Below are 27,997 nucleotides of genomic sequence, written 5' to 3'. Positions count from 1 at the left end.
GCTCACTCTTTGGGGAGGTGGAAGGAACTGGTGACTTCTCCAGAGGAGACCTGGTAGAGGAGGGCCATGAGAAGTGGACCCGCCAGGGAGGTCTCCACAAGCAGGCCTCGCCTCCCGCCGCTCACACCTGGGGCTGGTCCAGAGGACAGAACCAGTTGCAATCTATAAATATTGACGTTGGTCAATTCTAGTTTATGTCTGTTTTACTGTCCTGATCTTTCGGTTTCCTCCTTGTGTAATATTTTGTCATGTATGGGACCCGCACCACTAGCCCTACTCAGGAGTGCAGCTACAAGTAGGGTATGAGAGGGGGACCCATCCAGGCCAAGAGTAGGGCACGGGCAGCCCCTGGAACTCATTTCCCACGGCACTGTCGCCAGAGTCCCCGTAGAAAGGGTCCTGTTCCAATAATGTTGAAATGGAGGAGGAACGTATTTTGATGATGTTAGTGATTTAAAAAAAAGTGGGGGGAGCTTTTAAATAGAGTGGGTATGGGGAGGAAACAGCTAGGTGACGAGGCCACCTTGGAAGTACTACTAGCAAATAGCCTAGTTAGAAAGGGGGCGCCCCTAGAACCTAGTGGCTGATATTATTGGGTTAATTCACACATACTGAGCTTGCTGTCTGGGGAGATGAATGAGCCTCTAAGGTCACCAGATATATCTCTCCTTACACTTGAAAAAATATTCTGCATCAATTAGGATGTTTTTGGCTGTAGTTGAGTCTTCCTAACCAAAATTGACTTAAGGCATGTCTGGCTGGCTCAGTCAGAAGAGTGTGTGATTCTTGATCTCAGGGTCGTGGGTTTGAGCCCCAACTGCATGTAGAGATTACTAAAAAAAATAAACTTTATTTATTAAAGATTTATTTATTTATTTGAGAGAGAGAGAGAGCATGAGTGGGAGGGGCAGAGAGGGAGAGGGAATCTCAAGCAGAGCTCCACGCGGGGCTCCATCCCAGGACCCAGAGATCATGACTGAGCCGAACCCAAGAGTTAGAGGCTTAACCAACTGTGCCATCCAGGTGCCCACAAAAATAAATAAACTTTAAAACAAAACAAAACCGACTTAAGCTGTAGAATTTTCATAATTTTGCTTAACAAGAAGCCAGCAGAACAGTCCCTAGATTGACTCAGTGGCTTAGCCTGTCCCCCAGGACTTTGCCATCTCTCCCCTCACCCACCCTCCTTGGCAACATCTTCCCTCAAGGTTGCAAGGTGGCTGCTGCAGATCCAAATATCACACTATCGTGCAACAACATCCCAAATCTTCGCTCCTTCTCTCCTCTTTTTTCTTTTTTAATCACAGAGGGCAATCTTTCTTAAAAGCCCACCCCCACCTCCCACCAGGAGACGTCCCCTTTCACTTCACTGGTCAGAACTGGGGCACACAGGCTCCGCTGACCCAGCCGCAGGGAACATGTGGTGGTGTGGGCCATGATTCATCCTATCAACAGGGAAGAGGGAATGCTTGCTGGGAAGTGACCCCCTGTGTCTGCCATTACAGTTTTGTTCTTTTCTCTGATTCCAGGAGTCATATATGTCCAGTGTAGACAATTTAGGAAATCCAGAGAAGGATGAAGTAGAAAATAAAATCGCATACTCTATCACCTGGGTCCAAGCACTGTCTTATCCCTTTGCACTGCTTTTATCCCTCTCTGCGCTCTGCTCCACCCCGCCCCCTCCATCCTGCTCTTGCACCAGCCCTTCATCTCTGCCCACCCACTCCCAAACCACCTTCGGTTCAGCACGGAAACACTTGCTGTTGGCATTGACCCCAAATTCCTCCCTCACTTTTTTTTAAAGCTGTGAAAAAAAATCGTAAATAACAGAGTATGTAAAATGGACGCGCATGGTTTAAATAACGATGTGATGAAGGCTTGTGAACCCACCTCTCAGTCTGAATGCTTTGAAGCCCTCATCACATCCCCTCCTGAAGTGGCTGTTACTTATTGCATTAATTATTTGTGGCCACAAAAATGCCACGTATTGCCTCAAAACTCAACAAGCATTCATCTCACTCTCATGGTCTGCAGGTTGCACTAATCTGGATTGGGCTTGGTGGGGTGGCTCTGCTTCAGGTGGTGGGTTGTCTGGGTTTGGCTCCAGACTGCAGGCTGGACCCAGGTCTGCTCCACATGTCTCTCATCCTACTAGGATCAGAGTCTACCTGGTGCATATTCTCCTCCTGGCAGCTCACTGACATGGGAGAACCACGTCCAACAGCAGCATAAGCACGTTTAAGGCACTGCTCAAGTCACGTTTACTAACGTTCTGCTGGCCAACGCAAATCATATGGCCAAGGCCAGCCTCAGCGGGACAGGGAAGTGCGCTCCCTTCACAGCAGAGGGAGGGACCCCGAACATTTGCTAAACCATAAGCCAGACTGCCACAAACATGCCTTTGGTTTTCTTCATGGTTTTGTCAGAAAGGGATGTATCTCTGCGTAATATATTAGTTGGTTTCCTCTGGTTTTGAATTTTATTTTTTATTTCTTATTTTTTATTTTTTAAAAGATTTTATTTATTTATTTGACAGAGAGAGACACAGTGAGAGGGAACACAAGCAGGGGGAGTGGGAGAAGGAGAAGCAGGCTTCCTGCCGAGCAGGGAGCCCGATGCGGGGCTCGATCCCAGGACCCTGGGATCATGACCTGAGCTGAAGGCAGACGCTTAACCAACTGAACCACCCAGGCGCCCCTAATGGTTTTTTTTTTTTTTTTAAGATTTTATTTATTTATTTGACAGAGAGAGAGAGCACAAGCAGGGGGAGCTGTAGGCAGAGGGAGAGGGAGAAGCAGGCTTCCCGTGGAGCAGGGAGCCCGATGCGGGGCTCGATTCCAGGACCCTGGGATCATGACCTGAGCTGAAGGCAGACGCTTAATGACTGAGCCACCCAGGCGCCCCTTGTTTTCAGTTTTATATAAATGGATTCTGAGTGGATATATTTTCTCGGAGTTATGTTTCTCCTCCCTTCTCCTTACTTTGTTTTCTCCCTGTTTTATCAGTCAGGAAGTTTGGTTGTGAAAACAGACACCAATTCTGGCTCACTTAAAGGAAAGGAATTTATTGGAAGGTTGGGTGGTTCACAGAATTGATGGGCAGGTTGGATGGAGAACCAGGCTCAGGAAGTGGACAGAATACAGATGAGTAGTTGCCTGGGGCTGGAGATGGAGGGTCCCTCTACAGGGAACTCCCTGTAAAGGGGCACAAAGAAACCTTTTGGGTTGATGAAAATATTTTGTATCTTGATTGTGAGAGTGGTCATATGGGATTAGTCAAAACTCATCAAAACTATACACTTCAAATGCGTGCAGTTTATTATATGTAAATTATACATCACCTTGATATAAAAAAGAGGACCTGCTTCATTTAATAATAATTTTTAAGTCTGTAGTGGCTAGTGCTTGAGAAAACAACTGTGGGGTTCTCCCCAGACCAGTTTTACATGATTTGGGTGCCATTTCTGGCTCTGTACCTGGTTCTCTAGGCCTCTTGTTGATTCTGTGAGCTCCCCAATAGCACTTTTTGTTTTTGAAATATAAACAGATATATCTCAAGAAACAATTCAGTGATTTAAGTATATTCACAGAATTGTGACACCAGCACCACAATCAATTTTAGAACATTTCATCACCCAAAAAGAAAGGCCATTACTCTGGCAGTCATATAGTGCTGCCATAACGAAGTGTCCGGGTGGCCTAAAGCAACAGAAATGGATCCTCTCACAGTTCTGGAGGCAAGGAGTCCCAAACAAGGTGCTGGTAGGACCATGCTCTCTCTGCAGGCTCTCGGGAAGAATCTGTTCCATGCCTTTCTCTTAGCTTCTCATGCTGCCAGCGTTCCTCGGTGCTCCTTGGCTGCCAGGCACATCACTGCAAGTTGCTGCCTCTGCGGCCACGTGACGTTCTCCTCTGTGTCTCATGGTTTCACATGTCCTTCTTTTCTCTTTGTGCATCGCTCTGTGTGTCTGTCCTCTTCTTATAAAGACATCAGTCATATTAGATGAAGAACATACTCTACTCTCATATGACCTTATCTTAGTTTACATCTTGATTATGTTTGCAAAGACCCTATTTCCCAAAAAGGCCACATTCACAGGTACCAGGGGTTAGGACTTTAGCATACCTGTTAGGGGGACATAATTCAGCCCGCAACACCTTCTCATCCCTAGGCAGCCACTGAGCTGCGATCTGTATTTATGGATTTACCTACTCTGGACACTTCATATAAATGTAATCATACAATATGTAGTCTTTTGTGACTACTTTCCTTCACATAGCATAATGTTCTCAAGGTTCATCCATGTTGTAGCATATTGTATTAGTACTCCATTACTTTTTATTTGAAATAACATTCCATTGTATAGATATACTGTATTTTGTCTATTCATTCCTTAATTGGTGGACATTTGGGTTGTTTCCATTCTTTGGCTATCACGAATGGTGCTGCTGTGAACATTCTTTTACATATTTTTGTGTGAACATATTTTTTTTTTAAAGATTTGTTTATTTATTTGACAGAGAGAGAGAGACAGCGAGAGAGGGAACACAAGCAGGGGGAGTGGGAGAGAGAGAAGCAGGCTTCCCGCTGAGCAGGAGCCCAATGCAGGGCTCAATCCCAGGACCCTGGGATCATGACCTGAGCCGAAGGCAGACACTTAACGACTGAGCCACCCCGGCACGCCGTGAACATGTTTTAATTTCTCTTGGATATATACCTAGGAGTGTAATTGTTGGGTCATATGGCTCCTCTATGTTTAATTATGAGGACCTGCCAGTCTGTTTTCCAAAGAAGCTACACCATTTTACATCCCTACCAACAATGTATGGGGTTTCCAATTTCTCCATATCTTTGCCAACACTTGTTATTATCTATCTTTTAAATTATTAGTCATTCCAGTGAGTTGGAAGTATTTCGTTGTGCTTTCAATTTAGCATTTCTGTAACAACTAATGATGTTGAGCACCTTTTCATGTGCTTATTCTCATATTTTTTTTTTTTAAGATTTTATTTATTTGTTTGTCAGAGAGAAAGGGAGAGAGAGAGAGCACAAGCAGGGGGAGCGGCAGGCAGAAGGAGAAGCCGAATCCCCACTGAGCAAGGAGCCCAAGCAGGACTCAATCCCAGGACCCTGGGATCATGACCTGAGCTGAAGGAAGACAGTTAACCAACTGAGCCATCCAGGTGCCCTTCCTTTTTTTTTTTTTTTTTTTTTTTTTTAAGTAGGCTCCATGCCTAGCATGGAGCCCAATGAGGGGCTTGAACTCATAGCTGTGAGGTAGAGACCTGAGCTCAGACCAAGAGTCGGATGCTTAACGGACTAAGCCACCTAGGTGCTCCTCCCATATTCTTTTAATGAATTCCTTCTCTTAAATCAGCCAGAAATTTTTGTCATGTTTTTGTTGCTTGATACCTGCAAACAACAAAACCATGAATCCCTGAAACTTTCCTGAAAGTCTCCTTAAGAGGTATCTGTCTTCTGAGTTGGTTGTGGGTCTAACAAAGGAGTTCTCCAGGGGTCCTTTGAGTTTTACTTTAAGGTCCCTTGAAGACCCCAAGGGTTCAGGAGTTCCATTTCACAGGGGCCCTCAAAATTCACCAAGGCCCTCAGGGGTGAGAGGTTGCTTCCAAACTCATTAAATCATTTAGAAAACACTCATTCACTCTCCTTACTTGTCCCAGGCCTGGCTTGGTGCCTAGGGTCCTTCAAGGAGCTCATCATCTGCTACAGAAGGCAGACATGGACATAGCCAGTTTCTGCTCAGAGTGACCAGTGCTGCTGCAGAAGAAAACAAGGTCTCTCTGTCCCTGGGGACAGGATGCTTCTTAGAGATGGCACTAGCTGAGATAAGTCCTGGAGGATGAGTGGGAGATAGCCAGGTGAAAGGTGGGATGTGTGATGATGCTCAAGAAATGGCTCAGTCAAAGGGACAGCTTTGTATTAGTGATGATGTAAGTTCAACTGCTATAATAGTAATCCTCTGTGATGTAAATAGGTATAGATCTTTAAAGTTCAACTGTGAGCTATCCTAGTGGGAATATAAATTATGTTTACCAAAACTTAGTGGCTTGAAACAATGGACATTACCAAAACTTAGTGGCTTGAAACAATGGACATTTATTGTCTCACATGTTATCTGTGGTCAAGGATTTGGAAATGGCTTACCTAGGTGGTTCTTACTCAAGGTTCTCATGAAGTTGCAGTCAAGACATGAGCCAGGGCTGTGGTCATCCAAAGGCTCGACAGGAAGCTTGGTTATTGGCAGGAGGTCTTAATTCTTCATAATGTGGATCTGTTCTCATGACATGGCAGCCGGCTTCTGCCAGAGCAAGTGATCTAAGAAAGAGTGAAGCAGAAGCCACAATGCTTTTTATTATATAGTCTCAGAAGTCACCCTCTGTCAGGGATATGAATACCAGGAGGTAAGAATCATTGGGGCCCATCTTGGAGGTTGGATAACATAATCTGCCTTTTAAAAAAAATATTTTATTATTTATTTGAGAGAAAGAGTGAGCGAGAGAGTGAGAGAAAGAGAGAGAGAGCATGAACAGGGGGAGAGGGAGAGGGAGAAGCAGGCTCCCCGCTAAGCAGGGAGCCCAACATGGGGCTTTATCCCACAACCCTGGGATCATGACCTGAGCTGAAGGCAGACACCCAACCGACTGAGCCACCCAGGTGCCCCTATAATCTGCCTTTTTGACCCCAATGATTTATGTCTCTCCTACATGCAAAATATTCTCACCTTCCCCTAAGGCCCTAAAAGTCTCATCCTGTCACAGCATCAACTTGAAATCCTGAATTTTGTCACATTACTCAAGTTCCGATGAAAACAAGTCTCCTTAGAAGTAGTTCCTTAAGTATTCTCATCAACTACAGAGTTCTGCTTTATCCAAACACCTGCAAATGAGAGACAAGTTATCTGTTCTCTACCCGCCCAACACACAAGCAGGCCCAAGGTAACTGCTATGGACCCTCCTGCTGAAATAGGGAGGAAACAGGCGTACAGGAGTCACTGTCCGTAGCGATTCTGAAATCAAGCAGTTCTATGATTCAGATCAAACTTAGGACTACTTCTCTGTGGGTCTTCGTTCTGTCCTCTGAATCATCCTTCCTTTCTCATGAAAGGTGGCCAGTGTTTGTAGCTGAGTAGTTGTTTCAGCCTATTTCCTAAACTGTTGTATAAGTTAAGGAATCTGCAGTTCTCTTTTCATTTTATATTGTCCCTGGCCCTTTCAAATGTAGACATTTGAGTTTGTGACACATGGTTTAGACAAAGTTCTTATAGGGAAAAACAAAATCTGTACTCAGGGAACATCCAGGAGTTCAGTATGACCAAAATATTGGGTGTTCCCTGGGTTTCTCTCTGCTAGAATGTCTAAACACATACCCACAGTTATTGTAGAATTATGTGTCAACCCTCATATCTGACTGTGAGAACCTCTAGGGCAGGGCCTATTTCTCAAGAAGAAATAGACAAATCCATTATGCTGGGATATTTTAATACAACTCTCTCAGTAACTGATAGACTATGCAAATAAAAACATCAATAAGAACACAGAAAATTTGAATAACATGCTTCAAGACTTTGACCTAATTGACATAATAGAACACCGGATCCAATAACCATAGAACACATAATTCTTTTCAAGAGCACATCAAATATATATCGATATGCTCAGCCATAATGTAAGTCTAACCAAATTTCAAAGAGCTAAAATCATATAGAGTATGTTCAATGACCACAGTTGGATTATGCTAATCATCAAAATCAAAAAGAAAACTAGAAAATCCCAAAATATTTTGGAAATTGAATAGCACACTAGTAAATAACCCAAAGGTCAAAAAAGAAATCACAGTAGAAAGTAGAAAATATTTTGTTCAAATGTAATGAAAATATAATATGTTAAAACTTGTAGAATGTAGCTAAAGCCATGTTTAGAGTGAAATTTGTGGCTTTAAATGAATATATTTCCCCAAAAAATGGCTGAAAATCAACTATCTAAATATCTACCTCAAGTAGTTAGGAAAAACATTCAGAAATTAAACCCAAATAAAGTAGAAGGAAGAAAATAATAAAGTTGACAGGATAAGTTATTAAAATAGAAAATGAAGATATGGGGGCACCTGGTTGGCTCAGTTGGTTAAGTGTCTGCCTTCGGCTTAGGTCATGATCCCAGGGTCCTGGGATCAAGCCCCACATCGGGCTCCTTGCTTAGTGGGGAGTCTGTTTCTCCCCTCTCTCTCTGTCTCTGCCCCTGCTTGTGTGTGCTCTCTCTCTCTCAAATAAATAAATAAAATCTTTAAAAAAAAAAGAAAAAGAAAATGAAGATATGAAAGAGGAATCAAAGAACCAAAAGTTAATTTTCTGATAAAACTACTAAAATTGATAAACTTTTGGCTAGACAGATGAAGGACAAAAAGAGGAGATACAATTATCACTTTAGAAATGAAAAGAGTGCCATCACTACAGATCCCACATGAATCAAAAAGATAGTGAGAGGATATTGTAAATAACTATATCCCAACAAACTTGAAATTCAAACGACGTGAACAGATAACTAGAAAAACACAAACTGACACAGGAAGAAATAGGAAAACTGAGTAGTCCTGTTTCTATTAAAGAAATTGAATCTTTTGTTAAAAAAAAAATCTTCCTACAAAGAAAACTCCAGGTCCAGATGCTTCCAGAGAATAGAAAAAGTAGGAGTGCTTCTCAATTTATTTTATGGGATCAGCATTACCTAGATACAAAAACCTAAGAAGGGCATTATAAGGAAGGAAAATTAGAGGCCAAACAAAGATGCAAAAATTCTAGGGGCACCTGCGTGGCTCAGTCATTAAGCATCTGCCTTCGGCTCAGGTCATGATCCCAGGGTCCTGGGATCAAGCCCCACATCAGGCTCCCTGCTCAGCGGGGAGCCTGCTTCTCCCTCTCCCACTCCCCCTGCTTGTGTTCCCTCTCTCGCTGTGTCTCTCTCTGTCAAATAAATAAAATCTTTAAAAAACAAAAACAAAAACAAAAAAAACACAAAGATGCAAAAATTCTAAACAAAATATCAGCAAACCAAACCCAAAGATCTAGAAGTAGGATAATACTACACAACCAAGTTGTGTTAACTCCAGGGATACAAAGTTGACTTGACATTTGAAAATTAATCAATATAACTCACCACTTTAACAGAATAAAGTTAAGAAACCATAGGATCATCTTAAGAGATGTAGAAAAATTTATAAAGTTACCACCCATTTATGGTAAAAACCTTTCAAACTAAGAATAGAAGGGAACTTCCTTCATCTGATAAAGGACATGCACAAAAAAACCTACAACCAACATCATACTTACTGATGAAATATAAAAACCTTCCCTCCTGAGATGGGAATGAGAAAAGGGTGCCCACTATCACCTCTTCTATTCAACATTGTGCTGTCCCTTATGAAATAACAAGAAAGAGTATAGGACCAGAAAAAAATAATTAAAATTATAATTATTTGAGGTCAGGGGCTTGGCTTGATTTTTCTGCTGGGACCCAGCACAGAGTAGGTGTTTGTTTGGTGGGTAATTGTTGAGTGGACAGATGGAGCAATGGATGTTAAGTAGTGGGGCCCCAAGGCAGGGGCCTATGCTAGAGGGGCACTGACCACTACATAATCAACAGAAAAAATAAAACAACAGTGAAATTGCACATGGCGGAATTTTTTATTGATAAAAAACTGATGGAAGAATCAGGGAAACCTTCCTGATAAAATATAGATCAGCAAAGTCTTGGCCACTGTGTCCATTTCTTTTTTCTCTCTAGGAGCTTTAGTAGAGAGGTAAGGATATTTGGCCCCTGCTTTGACCCTAAGGATTTAAAAATTCCTTAACAATTTTTTTTTAATTTTAAGGATTTTTATTTTTACTTTTTTTTTTTTTTTTAAAGATTTTATTTATTTATTTGACAGAGAGAGACATAGTGAGAGAGGGAACACAAGCAGGGGGAGTGGGAAAGGGAGAAGCAGGCTTCCCGCCGAGCTGGGAGCCCGATGCGGGGCTCGATCCCAGGACTCTGGGATCATGACCTGAGCCAAAGGCAGATGCTTAACGACTGAGCCACCCAGATGCCCACTTTATTTTACCATTTTTTAAAAAGATTTATTTATTTATTTATTTATTTATTTATTTTCATTTATGCATTTTTATTTGCTAATGTTTATATCAGTACACTAAAACTAAATTTTAGAGACACTGGATATCATTAGTTTGGATACCATTAGTTTATTATAAAAGAGAGACATGAAAATTATTTACATGATGAAAGATTTCACTAATTCACTGGAATGGGCAGTTTCACTTCATGCCATTTTAATAATGATTTCTGTCCACATACTATCCGAGAATGTCACCATCTCTAAATAAGAAAGAATCCTTGTCATCTAGAACTACTTTGGTGCCTCCATATTCTGGGAGAAGAACTTTATCTCCAACTTTCACACTAACTGGTTCAATCTCTTCACCCTTTCCTTTGGAGCCCAATCCAACAACTACTACTGTTGCTTGCAACACTTTTCCTTGAGATTTTTCTGGAAGCATAATACCTCCTTTGGTTACAGTTTCAGCTGCGCTCCTTTCAACTAAAACTCGGTCAAAGAGGGGAAGAAACTTTCTAAACGCTTGCCCTGCCATGACTCCGGCCGCCACAGTTCACACTCTGCTCTGGAGCTGCCGCCGCTGCAAGGAGACCCGCAGTCCGACGCTATTTACTTATTTTTTTAAAAGATTTTATTTATTTCTTTGAGATAGAGAGTGAGAGAGAGAGAACACGAACGGGGGCGGGGACAGAGGGAGAGGGAGAAGCAGGTTCCCCACCGAGCGGGGAGCCCGATATGGGGCTTGATCCCAGGACCCTGGGATCATGACCTGAGCCAAATGTAGATGCTAAACCAACTGATCCACCCAGGCACCCCTAATTTACTTATTTTAGAGAGAGAGAAGAAGAGAGAGAGACAGAGCATGTGGTGGGGAGGGGCAGAGAGAGAGGGAGAGAGAGAGAATCCCAAGCTGACTCCCCTGAGTGCAGAGCTGGAAGGGGGCTCGATCCCACAACCCCAAGATCATGACCTGAACTGAAATCAAGAGTTGGCCACTCAACTGAATGAGCCACCCAGGTGCCCCTAAAGATTTTTTTTTTTAGATTTTTATTTATTTATTTGACACACAGAGAGAGATAGTGAGAGAGAGAGCACAAGCAGGGGCAGCGGCAGGCAGGAAGAGGGAGAAGCAGGCCTCCTGCAGAGCAGGGAGCCCGATGGAGGGCTCGATTCCAAGACCCCGGGATCATGACCTGAGCTTAACTGACTGAGCCACGCAGGTGCCCCATGAATACAAATTTTTGATGGAATTATATCATATTGATTACTTTTCACGGAGAAAATATTTCCCAGGACAAATCCCATTAAGTCAGTTCAATACCTTTGATTTTTCTACACAGCTATTAAATCTATTTCCAACTTATTCATTTTCCCTTAAATTGAGCTATAATTATCTTCATCTGAAAAATAATTTTCTGTATAAATTTCATAATGATGATTTGTGTTATCAGTCAATTTAAAAAATCCATATCACAGTTTAATAATTATAGCTTCTGCCATTGTAAGTTATCTTTTGTGGTCATTATTTCTATATTCTATGAAGTTCACTTTTCCTGGGATGAATTTTGCAGATCTACATTTTGTCAAGAAGACTTATTTGACTTTTTCATAAATTTTTAGTCAACGAGTAATTTCACTGCGTGCAATTTAGATGTTGTCAGTTTTATTTTTTCTGTTGATTATATAGTGGGTATGAATCTGACTCCACAAAGTTAGGGAAGTAAAAAATGACATATTACTTCATTCAATCTAAATCAAATTAAGTCCAATTCAGAACTTACATTATATGGGCTCCTTCCCTTGCAAAGGATCCGGTCTTTTGTAGAGAAAAATATTTCATGAGTCCCCTCCCATGCTTAATGGATACTGATGTACTTCTGTCTACCATATGCTGTCCCTCCTTCACCTCTAGAGAGTAGGCCACACATATGGCCAAGCCCCAGACCTTCCTAGTTCTGGGAATCTCCTCTATTTCACTACCCTTAAAGGCATTTTAATAGCTTCCCAAGCTTTCTTGGGTGAGAAGCAGACAAATTTCATTTCCTGTTAATTTATCCAGGTTGGGATTAGAATATCTCAAGAGCAATTTAGGAGAAAACAAAATGCCTAGAAGAAAATGTGAGAGCTGCAAGGGATGGATTTGGTGGAGGAGCACAAATTTCTCCTCTTTGAAATCAGCTTTGACTGTCAAAGGGTGATTGTCCACAATATATGAAGATTTTCTAAAATTAGAGAAAAAAGGAACAACCCCCCCTTAAGACCACAATGAGGGCGGACTAGTGGGTAGACAGGTGGTTGCTATTCTATTCTCAGAACTTTTCCATCTCTTTCATTTCATTAACAACATGGCAGGCCATAGGTATTTGGACAGAGAGCCTCTGCCTTTGTGGGTACCCTGACTTCTAGGCTTTCCCCACCCCCCCACCCCCGGGATTTCCTGCCTCAGTCCTGCTCTCTCTGCACTGTTTTGCTTACCTAAAGTGTATTCTCTGAGAAGTGCTAAGATCACTCCTTCCTGAGACAACTTCTCCTCTGCCTAATCTTGTCCACTTTGCTCTATTCATCCTTGCTACCCACAAGTGCCTCCTGCCAACCTTTCTAGAGCTTTCGTCTCTCATAAAGAACCAAAACAATACAGTTGTAAACAAAGCAAAACAAAATGCAAAATCTTTGTCTCTATATAGAGTTGTAGGGTTAAAGAGAAATTTACATGAGACTCTCATAATAGCCCCGTAGGGTCTGTATGAATATCCACATTTTGCAGAAAGATGAAATGACTTGCCCAAGGTCACACAGCTTGTGAGGATGGAGATGGGAAGGAGGATTGGAATTCAATTCTGTCTGGCTTGTCAGTCTCTGCCAACTCCATCCCATTACCTTTTCAACCCCACACTCCATTAAAAATTCCTGTCACAGACACAAGCCCCAGTCTTTGTCATCCCTTCCTACATACTCTACATTCTAGTTCAACTACTTGGGACAGAGGTCCTTAGCCTGGGGCCTGAGAGCCAGTGGGCTGTGATGATGGATGGGAGAGTCACATTTTTTTTCTTTAAAGTAAGCTTCATGCCCTGTGTAGAGCCCAACTCGGGGCTCAAACTCACAACCCTGAGATCAAGACCCCAGCCGAGATCAAGACCTGAGCTGAGATCAAGAGCTGGATACTTAACCAACTGAGCCACCCAGTCACCCTGGGAGAGCTACGTTTTATATTCATTAATCTTTACAGAAATTCATTTTTCTTTCCATTTTGAATGTAGGTAACAAACCACAGATTTAGCAGTACTTGTGACTTTGTCATCAACAGAAATCACAGATGTTCCCCTATCACATTACAGTTGTTGGAAAACATCTTGAAATATTGTTTGTATTCATCACCACTTTGAAATTGTGCAGTTATTAGACAGGCAGTGAGATCTTATTATTTAATTTGTTAATGAATATATGTATTACTGATGAGATTTTAAAATATTTTGATAACGGTATTTCAGTGTAAATGGTTTCATTTGTAATTCTTGTATTTAAGTTATGCACTTAAAATCATTTTTTTAAAGATTTTATTTATTTATTTGACAGAGAGAGAGATAATGAAAGCAGGAACACAAACGGAGAGTGGGGGAGGGAGAAGCAGGCTTCCCGCTGAGCGGGGAGCCTGATGTGGGCCTTGATCCCAGGGTCCTGGGATCATGACCTGAGCTGAAGGCAGATGCTTAACGACTGAGCCACCCAGGTGCCCTTCAAATCATTATTTTGAGAGGGGCTTCATAGGCTTCACCAGACTGCTTAAAGGGTCCAGCACAAAAAAGTTTGAGAACCCCTGACTTAAGTTTTCCTGAGCTCAGGGGACGCTTCCTCTGCCCTCAACAGGCTCCTTCACTATCTGCTGAGTTCCTCTTCATCCTTCACCGGGTAATTCACGAGTTTCCGCTTTGGTAAACGTTCCCAAAGGACCTAGGTCCAGAAGGGAATTTGATAACTAGAGTGCCAGTGACCCCTCTCTTGGCCGCTGTTCCATCCAACCCTTGGGCAGCCATTGCAGGAGTTACTGTGTGGAGCAGCCTATTTGTTTGGCAGTGCAAGGGGCTTTGCTTTGCTGGTGATCCTTTATAGAGTCCGAAGTTGGAGAAAGGTCTTGGCTGAGGCTCCAGGTCTGAGAGCCTTGACTGCTTGGGGGCTCAGGTGACTGTGGACAGCACAGGGCTGGGGAGAGGACCCATCTGTCCTCTTCTGAATGGAATCTGGTGCTTTCCTGGAGCCTGCGGCTGAGCTAAGGGGACATCAACACAGGGCACAGGGGAGCTGGGCCAGGGTGGAGAGATCATGGGGATTACATGGGGAACATCTTTTGTTCTCTTAGACCGTGAATTTCATGAAACTTGTCTGTTCGGCACACAGAATCTGATATCATGTCTGGCAAATGGTGGGTATTCAGGAAAGCCTGATGAATAAATGAATGAATGAATATGAGATTATACCTGTGGGGGTGAACAGTTGAAAGGGCTTTGTAGGGGCAGGAAGTCCTGTGTGATGTGACTTAATTTATATTCATTCACATGATAAATATTACTGAATGATTACTACATGCCTGGCACTGTTGCTGTGCTGGGGACACAGCTGTAAACTGGATAAAAATCCTGGAACGTCCTAGAGCTTATAATGTCTTGAGGAGAATCTGCAGGTGGTAACCCTGGGCTTCTACTTGACCTCTTGGCCTGGGTTAGGCTTTCCTTCTAGGTTCCCACAGCCCCTTTCTTTCTTCCACTATGGCACTGATCACACTGAGATGTAACTATTCCCCCAGACTGTGAGCAAAAGATCTGGGATCAATATCTTTTTTTTTTTTTTAAAGATTTTTTTATTTATTTGACAGAGACACAGCGAGAGAGGGAACACAAGCAGGGGGAGTGGGAGAGGGAGAAGCAGGCTTCCTGCGGAGCAGGGAGCCCGATGCGGGGCTCGATCCCAGGACCCCAGGATCATGACCTGAGCCGAAGGCAGACACTTAACGACTGAGCCACCCAGGCGCCCCTGGGATCAATATCTTAAAGTAAGTCAGTACCTTATGCTCAAGGAATAATGAATAAGTATACAACATTGTCCATGTTCTTCCATGGGGGTCCACAGACCCCCACCCAGAGGAAACTCAGCTCTTCTGGGAATAAAAGTACTTTTGTTCTTCCCGTCTTTCTGGAAAGCTTTCCCACCTTCTAGTTGAAATGAAAACTGGTGACTCCTTTCCCCTTCCCCCACCATCCAAACATCGCCCAAATAAAAAGAAAGAAAAGATCTCTATTGCCCTCTGGACAAGGCAAAGTTATGAAACTCCTGGGTCAGGCACTGTACGTTCCATGAATTAACTCATTTCACCCTATGAAGGAGATGATATTAGTCACATCTTACAGTGGAGGACATGAAGTTTCAATAAGGACAAGTGATTTTCCCAGTGTTGTAGGCTTTAAGTGACTGAGCTGGGATATGAACCCAGATCTGGTCTCCTATGTCTGTGCAGTTCATATGACACCAGAGCTCCTCCTACTTATTTGAAGTATGGGCCACTCCCGGAGATAGGTCAAGAGCTAAGAGTTAAAAAGAGAAAGGGCACAGGTTCAAAGACAATGGATATCAACACAAATTTTCCATAGTTGCTGTTAGAGATGACAAATTAAGTGGAACTGATAAACATTTCCCAAAATATACTCTTCTGAATCTATTTGGGGTTCTCAACATCTTTGCTAATTACTTGATTACTTAGGTTTCCAGCTTAACTGGTATATTGGTCTCCTAGGACTGCCTTAACAAATTACCACAAGCTGGCGGCTTCAAACAACAGAAATTTATTCTCTCACAGTTGAGAGGCCAGATGTCTGAAATCAGGGTGTTAACAAGGTTGGTTCCTCTTGGAGGCCGAGGGAGAATCCTTCTATGCCTCCCTCCTAGCTTCTAGTGGCTGCCAGAGGTCCTTGATGTTTCTTAGCTTGGGGCTGCCTGACTAATCTCTGCCTTTATCTTCACATGGCCTTCCCATTTAGTGTCTCTGTGTCTCAGACCTCTTCTCTTTGCTCTCATAAAGACAACTCTGCTTTAGGGCGCCTGGGTGGCTCAGTTGGTTAAGCGACTGCCTTCGGCTCAGGTCATGATCCTGGAGTGTCGGGATCGAGTCCCACATCGGGCTCCCTGCTCGGCGGGGAGTCTGCTTCTCCCTCTCCCGCTCCCCCCTCTTGTGCTCTCTCTCTCTCAAATTTAAAAAAAAAAAATCTTTAAAAGACAGCTCTGCTTTAGGGGCCTTTAGGGGACCCTAAATCCAGGATGGATCTCATCCTAAGATTTTTAACAGCCAAGATTCTACTTTCTTTTTTGTTTTTTAAAGATTTATTTATTTATTATTTTAGAGAAGGCAGAAGGGGCAGAGGGAGAGAGAGAGAGAATCTCAAGCAGACTCCCCGCTGACCGCAGAGCCCAACATGGAGCTTTATCCCACGACCCTGAGATCATGACCTGAGTCGAAATCAAAAGTCCGGTATGAGGGTTAAAACTGGACTATCTTTTTGGGAGACATAGTTTAATCCACTATAATTGGAATGCTTTTTTCTGTTTTTTAAGTTTATGAACTTGAGCAGCTTTATGTAAAGAATCCTCCTAAATGTAAATTTCCCTCCTAATTCTCTTCTGGTCTTTGTCAATAACAATCCTCACTTCTGTCAGCTTTTCAGAGCACACAAAACATCTGGTACCTTAATTAATTCTTTTATCTGCCCTGGGGGTTTCTGTAAGGTCAGCCATTTTATGGATAAGAAAACAGGTGTAGGAGGGGAAGTGACTTGACACCCAATCCCGGTTGAGTTAGGATTTGGATCCAGGATGTTAAGGCTCTTTCCTCCCACTGCCTGCTGCTGCACGGAAGCTTCGGGAGCTGTCATCAGTTTGTGCAGATTCATTTATGACTTACCTTTGCCTTAATTTTATTTAATGTGCACTTTTCCCTTGTCCTTTAAAAAAAATTATTTCCCCCAGCGTTATTGTTATTTCCCTTGTCATTTTATTTTATTTTATTTTAATTTATTTATTTTTAAAGATTTTATTTATTCATTTGACAGAAAAAGAGAGCGCACAAGCAGGGGGAGCAGCAGAGGCAGAGGGAGAAGCAGATTCCCTGCTGAGCAGGGAGCCCGATGAGAGGCTCGATCTCAGGACCCTGGGATCATGACCTGAGCCAGAGACAGACACTTAACATACTGAGCCACCCAGGTGCCCCTCCCCTGTCATTTTAATTGATTATATATTCTATATACTTATCATGTCAATTAATTAGTTTAAAAAATAAACTTCCTTAGTTTTTTTTTTTAAGATTTTATTTTTAAGTGATCTCTACACTCAGTGTGGGGCTCGAATTCACAACCCTGAGATTAAGAGTTACATGCTCTACCAATTGAGCCAGCCAGGTGCCCCTAATTGATTGATTTGTTCGTTCATTCAATCACTATTTACTGAAGGCTTACACTGTCAGAAACCCAAGGCTGAACTGATTTAGGTGGGCCACAGAGATGAACCAGACCACCTTGGTCCTTGTCCTTGAGGACAGTAAACAGTGAACATATGGTGTGAGCAGTTTAGGGGAGCCCAGTAGGCTTCTAACCTCACCTGATGTCTGAATTGGGTCTTAAATAAGGATAGGCAGGATGCAATCTTATTCCTTTAATCCTGGTTGTTAGAATTAAATAACAGGGTGGTCATTTGATACCCACCTATTAAATGTTACTATGTTAATCATTTTCTAGCACCCTGTCAAGGTGCATAACAGGTTTATATAACAGCCTGCATCACAAATGGCAGTAACTTCCACTTGCTCAGTATTTGGTCATTTACACAACATTTTCACACTCCTTGTCTCGTTTGTGGTCACAAAAATCTCTTGTTAATACATTTTTAAAACATTTAATTCCAGTATAGGGGCGCCTGGGTGGCTCAGTCGTTAAGCATCTGCCTTCCTCTCAGGTCATGATCCCGGGGTCCTGGGATCGAGCCCCGCATCGGGCTCCCTGCTCAGCGGGAAGCCTGCTTCTCCCTCTCCCACTGCCCCTGCTTGTGTTCCCTCTCTCGCTTTGTCTCTCTCTGTCAAATAAATAAATAAAATCTTTAAAAAAACCATTTAATTCCAGTATAATTAACAGTGTTATATTAGTTTCAGATGTACAATATCGTCACTCAGTGCTCATCAAGATAAGTGTACTCTTAATCCCCTTCACCTGTTTCACCCCCACCTCCCCTCTGGCAAACTTCAGTTTGTTCTCTATAAAGTCCGGTTTTGGGGCGCCTGGGTGGCTCAGTCGTTAAGCGTCTGCCTTCGGCTCAGGTCATGGTCCCAGGGTCCTGGGATCGAGCCCCACGTCTGGCTCCCTGCTCTGCGGGAAGCCTGCTTCTCCCTCTCCCACTCCTCCTGCTTGTGTTCCTTCTCTCGCTGTGTCTCTCTGTCAAATAAATAAATAAAATCTTTAAAAAAAAAAAAAAAGTCCGGTTTTTTGTTTGTTTCTTTCTTTTGTTTCCTAAATTCTACATACGCGTGAAATCCTATGGTGTTTGCCTTTCTCTGACGTATTTCACTTAGCATTACACTGTCTAGATCCATCCATGTTGTTGTAAATGGCAAGATTTCATTCTTTTTTATGGCTGAGTACTATTCCATTGTATATATATACCACATCTTCTTTATCCATTCATTTATCAAAGGACACTTGGGCTGCTTCCATATTTTGGTTATTGGTTTTTTTTTAAAGATTTTATTTATTCATTTGAGACACAGAGATACAGACAGAAAGAGAGAGCATGAGCAGGGGGAGAGGCAAACAGAGAGGGAGACGGAGAGGGAGAAGCAGGCTCCCCGCTGAGCCAGGAGCCTGATGTGGGGCTCGATCCCAAGACCCTGGGATCAGGACTTGAGCTGAAGGCAGACGCTTAACCATCTGAGCCACCCAGGCACCCCATATTTTGGTTATTGTAACTAATGCTGCAATAAACACAGGGGTGCATATATCTTTTTGAATCAGTGTTTTATTTTCTTTGGGTAAATACCCAGCAGGGGAATTACTGGATCATATGTTAATTCTACTTTTAATTTACAAAAGCTATTTGAGAATGCTTTGTTTATATTCATGTATTTCTCTTGTTTATCTTAGCTAAACTCAAAAATCATAATTTAATTTTCCATTAAGATGATTGCAAAAGTTAAAAATTAAATTACATAACTTTAGAACTTATAAACATTCAAGCTGCACTGAGTGTTAAATCAGGGCCTGGTTTCTGATCCTAATTTGGCTTCTCTTTCTTTCTCTCTGAGTCTTAAATTTCTCTACTAGAAAGTGGGCATGTGAAGGAAATTTAGGCTGAAGGATTAAATGAGATAATGGATCTTAGATGCCAGCACAGTATCTGGCTCGTTAAAGATTGGTTCTCCTAACATGGTCTCTAATGTCCATTTTCCTGCAATTCTTTTTTTTTTTCTTTTTTTAAAGATTTATTTATTTTAGGGACACCTGGTTGGCTCAGTCCATTACGCATCTGCCTTCGGCTCAGGTCATGATCCCGGGATCCTGGGATTGAGTCCTGTTTTGGGAATCCTTGCTCAGCGGGGAGCCTGCTTCTCCCTCTCTTGCCGCTCCTCCTGCTGTGCTCTGTCTCTCTCACTCCCTCTGAGAAATAAATAAATAAATAACATCTTTAAAAAAAAGATTTATTTATTTTAGAGAGAGAGAGGGAGCAAGCAGGGAGAGGGGCAGAGGGAGAGAGAGAATCCTGAAGCAGATTCCCTGCTGAGCATGGAGCCCAATATGGGGCTTGATCCCAGGACCCTGAGATCATGACCTGAGCCGAAATCAAGATTCGGCCGCTTAATCAACTGAGCCACCCAGGCGCCCCTAAAGCAATTCTTAAAGTAACAGTCCAGCTCACACATATGTGTCAATGCTCTTAAAGAGATGCTCTGAGAGAAAAAGAGAGCTCAAACAAACTCATTAACATAGCTGATACAAAACCACCTCATAGTCCCAGTTAATCAGATAGTAACAGGCAAAGGATAGTGTTTTGACACTGTCATTTTGTCCCTGAGTTTGTTTGGGTTGGGTTGCAGAGAAAAAAAAATAGATGTGGTAGAAATAATCAACACAAAATAAAACTGACAATGGCTAAAACTACATGTGGTAAAAATTTATAATGGATGGAAAAGCAAACTGAATGATCCCATCTTTGTTGGTAACATTAAACATTGCAAAGTTGACCCCTGGGAAAATTCCACTTGGTAGAAATAATCACCACAAAATAAAAATGACAATGGCTCAACTCTTCCAGGAAAAGGTGGCATTGGTGGAAATAATGACCAGAAACTTCAAAATAGCTGAAGCAATAATCAGTGAAAATTGATAAAGATACAAGATAACCGATAGGGCGCCTGGGTGGCTCAGATGGTTAAGCGTCTCCCTTCGGCTCAGGTCATGATCTCAGGGTCCTGGGATCGAGTCCCGCATCGGGCTCCCTGCTCCTTGGGAGCCTGCTTCTCCCTCTGCCTCTCTCTCTCTCTCATGAATAAATAAATAAAATCTTAAAAAAAAAAAAAAGATAACCGATAAATCTAACCTTTCTTGTAAAATTGATAGAGAAAAATAGATCTTGATGACAATCCATATAGAAAAAAAATCTCGAGAAGTTAGAAATTGTTTAACTGTGCCATATACAAAATTTATCAAGGGATAAAATTGGCTTAATAGAGTTGATTCCTGAAATACTTTAATAAGTTCATTAGTAATGGTATAATTCTGAGTAAATAGTTTACCTGCCAACACTTGGCAGGGATTTGGAGAGAGAATCCTCAAATTAGATGAAGGGTTTGGACTATAAATGCCACCTTACAGTCTTCAAAGGACTTTCATACTCATTGCTTTATTGGATTCTCCTAATAACCTTTTGAGGTGACAGGGCAGGAATCTTTCCTTCCATTTTACAGATGTAAACACTGAGATTCAGAAAAGTTAAGAGATTTACTAAAGGTCACTCAGCATGTTCATAGCAAAGTCTGATTTAGGATCTGATTCCCAGATTCCTAGTCTGGTAAACTTCCTCATACCTATGCCCCTAACTCTGCTAATGCTTTACATGCTTGCCAGATTAGATCCCTTCTAATTCTGATCTTCACCCAGCCCCCACTTTCTGCCAGTAGGAGAAGTGGGAAAAAGGAGGAGGAGAGGGAGTAAAGAGAGTTAGAAGAGGGCATGGCCAATGCGACACTTAGAGAGGGGAAGGGACTTGCCTGTCACATAGCCAACATGTCATAAGCACTTTTCTTATTCTCAGAAAAGGGAGCAGAGGAGCTAGGATTTTTTGAGGGGTGTGGGGGGACTGGGATTTTAAGGCTGGGCTAATAGGTTGAAAAATGAGACAAGCAGTTTGAAAATGACAGTGCCTGATATACTTGGGGAAAGTGAGTCATAAGGAATAGGAGTGTAACTAGAGTAGGTGGAGTGAAGCTGAAGAGATTGGCGGCAGCAGGGCTGTGGACCACGTTAACCTCTGATATAGGAGAACTGGCCTTTCTCAGGTACGCCCGAGGTTCTCCAGTGGGCTGGCTAGTGGAGCTTGAATGTTCTGGTGTTCAGAACATCAAGGAATAATGACATATAAAATCTAAAGTACTGTAACTGAATACAGGATTTATGCTACATCGTCTGATGCCATATTCCATATGCTAGGAGAGCTGGACACAGAAGAAAGAAAAAATTTTTTTTAAGACTTACTTATTCAGTCTATAGACAATGTTTTGTTTAAGTAGAGCTTTGCCGACCCTTTACAATAACTCTGTTCCTCCCTCCTCACTCCCCGTCTCCATAGAGATATCTGGCCCACAGATTAAAAACCAGTGCTATAAGAATTCAGATACAAGGAAGATCAATGTGCCTAAAATATGTTCTAGGGAAAGTAGGACTTTGGCTTGAGTTTCAAGAATGAGGAGAAAAGGAGGAAATGGCTGTGGAAAGAACAGAAGGAGGAAAATTTTGAGAATAGAGAACATTCTTTCTACTGATTTAATGGTCTTTTATGAATTGTAAGTTACCACCATTATTCGTTTTAATAGTGGAACTGTTGAGCTCACAGAAAAACCAGACAGGCCTCTTCCTGGAGCACCATTGAGGGCAATAGGAAGCCGTAGTAAGCTTTTTAGGCAGCAAAGTATGGTTGTTGGATTTGGAAATTACATTTTTTGAAAATAGTCTTATAACTTAAAAAACTATGTGCTCTTTTTAAACAATTCAGGCAATAAGAGAATAAAAATTACTTGAAATCTGACACCCTTTGCTCCAAGATAATCACTAATAATATTTTGGAGAACCTCTTTCCTGAAATCTCTTTATGCTTATAGAATATCGTCTCAAACATCACATAAATTATGCCATTTTAAACATGCTGTTCTGTAATCAATTTGTTTCCCTCGAGAATAAATTGTGAATAGCTTTTCATGTCAATAAATAGATCTATATCATCATTTTGAATAGCTGCTTACTACTGTATTGTTTGTATATATAATTTAACTAGCCCTTATTGATGGACATTTACATTACCCCTGTTATCAACAATCCCATATAACCACCTCATGCATTCATCTTTCCCAAAATGTTTCATTCTCTTTTTAAGGTAAAAATTTGAAAGTAATGGAGCGGGGTCAAGATCTTCTTTTCACACTTGGATTTCAGTTGCCAAATCGTCCTCTGATTTGCAGGGAGACCAGGAGGAAGCTGCTGCATTAGTTCTGGTGTGACAGTGGCAACGGGGATGGCGAAGAGAGTACAGACTCAGGTGATCTATCCCATCTAGGCCTATCCTCAGTGGGTTGGCATATTCCTACCCTTTTTCCTCTCTTTCACTTCTTTTTCTTAACATGGAGGAAGAACTGAGAACTGCATCTCCCAGCATTTCGCAGGCACCACACCCCCCTGGGAACTGTAGTACCGCGTTTGAGAAGGGTCCGGAAAGAGGGCGGGAGACTGTGGGGCATGCTGGGAAATGTAGTCCAGCGGAGGGGGACGGCCGCGGCGGGTGTATGTGTGAGTGTAAAAAGGTTGGAGACGCCGCAAACATCGCTACTCGGAGAAGAGGGCATTTAACTTTCCTCACAAATGGTCTCTGAGTCTACAAAAGCCGCCGGCGGATGGTGGACTTTACTCCATTGTCCGTAACCGGGGAGGGTTCGGCCCCTCGGCATAAGGCGCGCGACTGGCAGCGCAGGCCTGCGGGCTGGAGCAGGGCATGCCGGGAGTTGTGGTTCCGGCGAGCTGAGGCTGTGGGACGTGTCGCGGCACCGCGCTGGCTCCTCCTTCCCCGCCCTTCTTAGCGGTCCCCCGCCCCCTCCCTCCGCCTCCTCCTCCCTCGCCCGCAGCCGAGCGTCCCCTCCCCCCACCCGTCGGGCTCTTCGTCGGCTACTGCAGAGGATTCAGAGCCTAGTCTGAGGAGGAGGCTCCCGTTCCCTGCGCGCCATCCGCCACCTTACTGGACACCGGCGAGGGAGCGAGAGCGTCGCCACTGTAGCCTCCAGAGAAGACAAGGGCATCGCCGCCTCCGCCGCCGCCGTCGTTTTCGCCTGCAGCGGCCAGCCGGTGAGGAGACCCCCCCCCCTTCCCTGGTCCGCTCTCCCGGAGCCTGGGCCGGTGGTACTTACGGAGAATGAGAGTGGGGGCTGCGGACACCCCGCGCGGGTTGGGGGAAGGGGGTTGAGGTCGCGATGGAACGGCGGGTTGGCAGGGGAGACTTGTCCTGGCGCGGGGCTGGGGGTGGGGTGAGGGTGGGACCCAAGCAGGTTGGGGGGGGGGGCGACAAGGGAAGGGGACTTTTAATAGCGATTGACCCGATATGGGACCGGAGCGTGAGGTTGGGAGGTCGGGGTGGAATTTGGGATGGTTCTGGGCGAGATGGATGATGAGAGTGGAGTGGGATGGCTTTTAATGGGGGAGGGGACTGAATGAGGGTGATGGATTTGGGGTTGGCTTGGAGCAGTTGACAGCTTGGGATCCAGCCGGGGTGCAGGGTAGGGGGATGATTTAAATAGACAGTGGGATTTCAGGTTTGGATAGGACCCTGGGGGAGGGGTGTTAATTCACGAGGGTGGAATTTGGGGTGGACCTAAGGCAGACTGATGGATGATGGAGGTGGTAGGAGCTGGGAGTAAGGGGCTTGGCATGGGTTGAGACCTGAGCTTGAAGTGGGCGTTTGCCATCTCTGGGTGGTGGAATTTGTGGAGACTTATGGAATAGCGTGGGTTAGGAGAGCAGAGGAGGTAGAATTTGGGGTTTTTTGGGGGAGTGCTATTGGAGGTTGGAATAGGAGCTGGTGGGGGTGGGACTTTCAATGAGAGGAGTGTGATGGTGAGCTGGCAGGAGGGGGTAAATTAGAAGTTAGGCCCAAAATGGGCAGGCAGAGATTGAAATTGGAGGGGGGCACAGGGGATGGGATTTAGTGTGATTTTAGAACAACTGCAAAAGGCATGGTGGCTCCCTGGGTTCAGGCTTGAGGCAGAGGGCTCAGAAGACGCTGCTGGGCTAGACTCACTGAAAGAATAGTGGCAGGTGGTGAACAAGGTTGGGGGATGGTATCTTGAAGAAAATGTCCCTTGGCCGAGGTGGCAGAGGGAGTTTTGGAGAAGGAGTGTCTGAGATGAACTGGTAGGACTGGAGAGGTGGTTGCTGATAATAAGGTGGCAAAGAGGCTATTTAAGGAGTGGGAAACCTGGAGTTGTAGGTATGGATGGGGCAGGGAGGATGGAGTGGGGCAGGGAGCAGGGCTGGGAAGAGGTGCATTGAATGATTCTAGAGAGGAAGGATTCTGATGTCCTCCAAGAGACACAAGAGGGTAAGGGGTTGGATTTAAATGGACAGCTTTGGAGGCTGTGGTTGGGGGAGGGACAGTAATCAGAGGGGACTTTGCAGGGGACAGAGAAGGTACATTAAAGACTCTTTCCTAGAGGACATCCTAAGCTGTTAGTTCAATCTTTTTGTTTCATTTGTATTAGTATCATTAGCAAATCAACCCGAAGGGTAAAGTTAAGAGGGGCTTCAGTTAAAGTAGAATTAAGCAGGGGGAGGGTCTTTTCTATTCATTTATTATAAAAAGTTTGGGGGAGAAAACCTACTCCTGAACTAAAGGTGGAGAAGATAAAACCGGAACGTGATAGGTATCTTTCTATATGATGTCTCTGCCTTCTCCTTTCTGCCCTCCCCTTGGTGCATTTAAAAATTAGTCCTGGAATTTGGAATTAAATAGATTTGATGAGCTTGAGGTATTTAAGGGAGCATTCTTTGCTTGAGAACCCATGAATGAAACTGAAAAATATGAGGCTGAATTTATTTCCTAGTCAGGCAGCGTGCACGTATGTAGAAAGAGCTTAGGCCTTTTTTTTTCTCCTCTTAAAATTGATTGTCTGAAGACTCCATTTATTGGTGTCCTGGTTTGCAAGGCAATTAGGCCCATCATTGTATTGCAGGCTAATAATCCTGAGATGAATCTTGGCACCACTGCTTTATGTAAACAGAGAGAAGACAGGAAATATGGAAATGTCATAAATATTCATTGGTGAAATGGTTTGGTATTGATGGAGTTTTTCATTTGATTCTCTTTTGGCATTATTTGATAAGATTTAAAATAATTGGACTATATTTCTATAGATTGAATTTTCTTCTAAAGGAATTCAGGTGGTCAGAATTCTGTCAGATGTGGATAAAGCATATAGAATCATTTTTATTTTATTTTTTAGGGGTTGATGTTGATGTAGGCATATTGCATTAACTGCAGCAACAATGTCTCCATCTATTCATCAGCAATTTTATTTAAAGCTTCATGATATGTTCATTCTTACGGCAGAATGGTGATGCTGGAAGGTAGAGAGGGGTGTGACTGGGGGAAACAGCTTTAGGGAAACAATTTTCTGCACTTAATTGCATTAACTATGATATGTTAAACATGAAGTGGCTGTTGATTAGAGCTCAGACTGAGAAAACGTGGGGAGGGATGTAAAGAGGATAAAATTGGCATCAGCAGGATCAAATGATTCTGTTTTTGTTCCAGCTTCAGAGTTCATCTTGTAAACAAACCATTTTCTTTGGTTTGACAGTTGAGCACATAAAAATGCCCAATATTTAGGATCCTTATTTTATTTTATTTTTGTAGTTCCAAAATGGGCAGAATGATGGAAGGTTGGCCTTATCCTTGGAATTGGAAGTGTTTTGTTATAAGGAAGCTTTATTATAATAAAGACGAGGTTTGAGCAGTTACCTGTAATTTGATGAGAGCGTAATCTAACTAATGCAAGCATTTCTCCTCATAACTTTACTCTGGGGTCCAGACATTGCTTTTGTGGATCTGCAGGCTTGAGCTAGAGGTGAGATATTTATATTAAAGCTCTGGCTTTTGAAAGCTCAAAATGAAAAGTAATCGCCTGGGAGAAATGTCTTGGAGGATTTTTTTCGCCCCTCACAGCTGTGGGTACCTGTACAGTGGAAATGTATATAAAGTGTTTGTTTGATTCTTCTGATGTTCTGGTAAGAAGGAGAGAGCAGATGGAGGTGCTGGTAGACAGGCCCCTTGGTAATGAATGGCCTGTGAATTTAGAGGTGGAGAGTCCTGACTTCAAATTTCTCATTCCACCACTTGATAGCTGAGTGATTTCAGTAACATCATTAAAAATCTTTCATACTTAGTGCGAATGGTTGCACAACATTGTGTATGTACTTACTTCTCCTGAATTGTACACTTAAATATGGTTAAAATAGTAGAAACAAAAACTTTTATACTTCGCAAGGCTGTCAAGGGAAACAAATCAGTTCATGTCCTAAAATAACTTTATGACCTGAAAACACTGTACATATATGACCTATTCAATATTTATTTACTTATTACCTGCTAAATATCAGGGGGAATGAAAATGAACAAAAAACAGTTGTCAAGGAGTTTTCATTGTCGGGAGAGAGATGATTTAAGTATAGTGAGAAGTGAGGCATAACTAATGTGATTAAAGGTGTGGATTCTGAAGTGGGTCCACCATTCACTGCTAGCTGTGTGACCTTGGGCACAATGGTCTTATCTGTAAAGTGGGCATAAGAGAGTAATTTCATAGGGTTGTTTTGAGGATTTAACAAAATAATCCATGGAAAGTATTTAACACTGTGGGTTGGTTACATAGTACACATTAAAAAATATTGTTGCCATTATTATGAGACAGAAAGATACTAGAATGGGAATAGCCTTGTATGTCCTATCATTGGGTTTTTGGTATTGTGTTCTATAATTTATTAAAGAGGGATTACTTTGTATTATCATCTCACAGTTTATCTGCATATTTGCATGTTTACATATTTGCATATTTGTAGTCGAGGAACTTTAATCAGTAAAGTACTAAACATATGTCTTAGCTGTTAGCTCCCTCATCTAGAAAATAAGAAGAAACACTGCTCTGAGGGTTTAAATGACTTGCTTAAGGTTACACAGTAAGTGGAAGAGTCTGGGTTACAGCTCCCAAATTCTGATTTCTCAACCCTGTTTGTATCTTTTTAAATTGTGAATTAAACCATATGTATAAAAGTGCATATAACATACATCTTTAAGGAGTGGAACAAATTGAAGATCGATGTTTTTCCTACTTGGCTTAAAAAGGAAATTTGTAGTACCTTTAAAGCCTCTGTGATTCCCTGCCTGATTGAATGTCTCTCCTCTCTTCCTCATAAGTAACCACTTTCCTGAATTTTGTGTGAATCATTCCCTTTCTTGTCTTTATAGTTTTACCAAACAAGTGCATATCCTAAACAATATATATATTTTTTATCTCTGCAACTTTTTATAAATAGAA

The 27,997-nt window shown here is 42.7% G+C and overlaps 2 protein-coding genes across 4 annotated transcripts in view; one reads left to right on the top strand and one right to left on the bottom strand.

Moving 5' to 3' along the window:
• Positions 1-10,366: 10,366 nt before the first annotated feature.
• LOC116646565 (10 kDa heat shock protein, mitochondrial-like) lies at positions 10,367-10,663 on the bottom strand. Its single transcript, XM_032427402.1, has one exon. The coding sequence runs from the start codon at positions 10,661-10,663 to the stop codon at positions 10,367-10,369; it is 297 nt and encodes a 98-aa protein (XP_032283293.1).
• Positions 10,664-23,521: 12,858 nt separating this feature from the next.
• Positions 23,522-27,997, top strand: part of FAM168A (family with sequence similarity 168 member A) — a 181,889-nt gene continuing 177,413 nt past the window's right edge. For all 3 annotated transcript variants that reach the window (XM_032427207.1, XM_032427206.1, XM_032427205.1), the window contains exon 1: positions 23,522-23,759. The gene's annotated coding sequence lies outside the window, so the exon portion shown is untranslated. The remainder of the gene's footprint in view (positions 23,760-27,997) is intronic.

The sequence above is a fragment of the Phoca vitulina genome, unplaced genomic scaffold, assembly GCF_004348235.1.
Source record: "Phoca vitulina isolate PV1807 unplaced genomic scaffold, GSC_HSeal_1.0 scaffold36, whole genome shotgun sequence".
NCBI classification, from domain to species: domain Eukaryota; kingdom Metazoa; phylum Chordata; class Mammalia; order Carnivora; family Phocidae; genus Phoca; species Phoca vitulina.
This window is presented reverse-complemented; position numbering and strand designations above follow the sequence as displayed.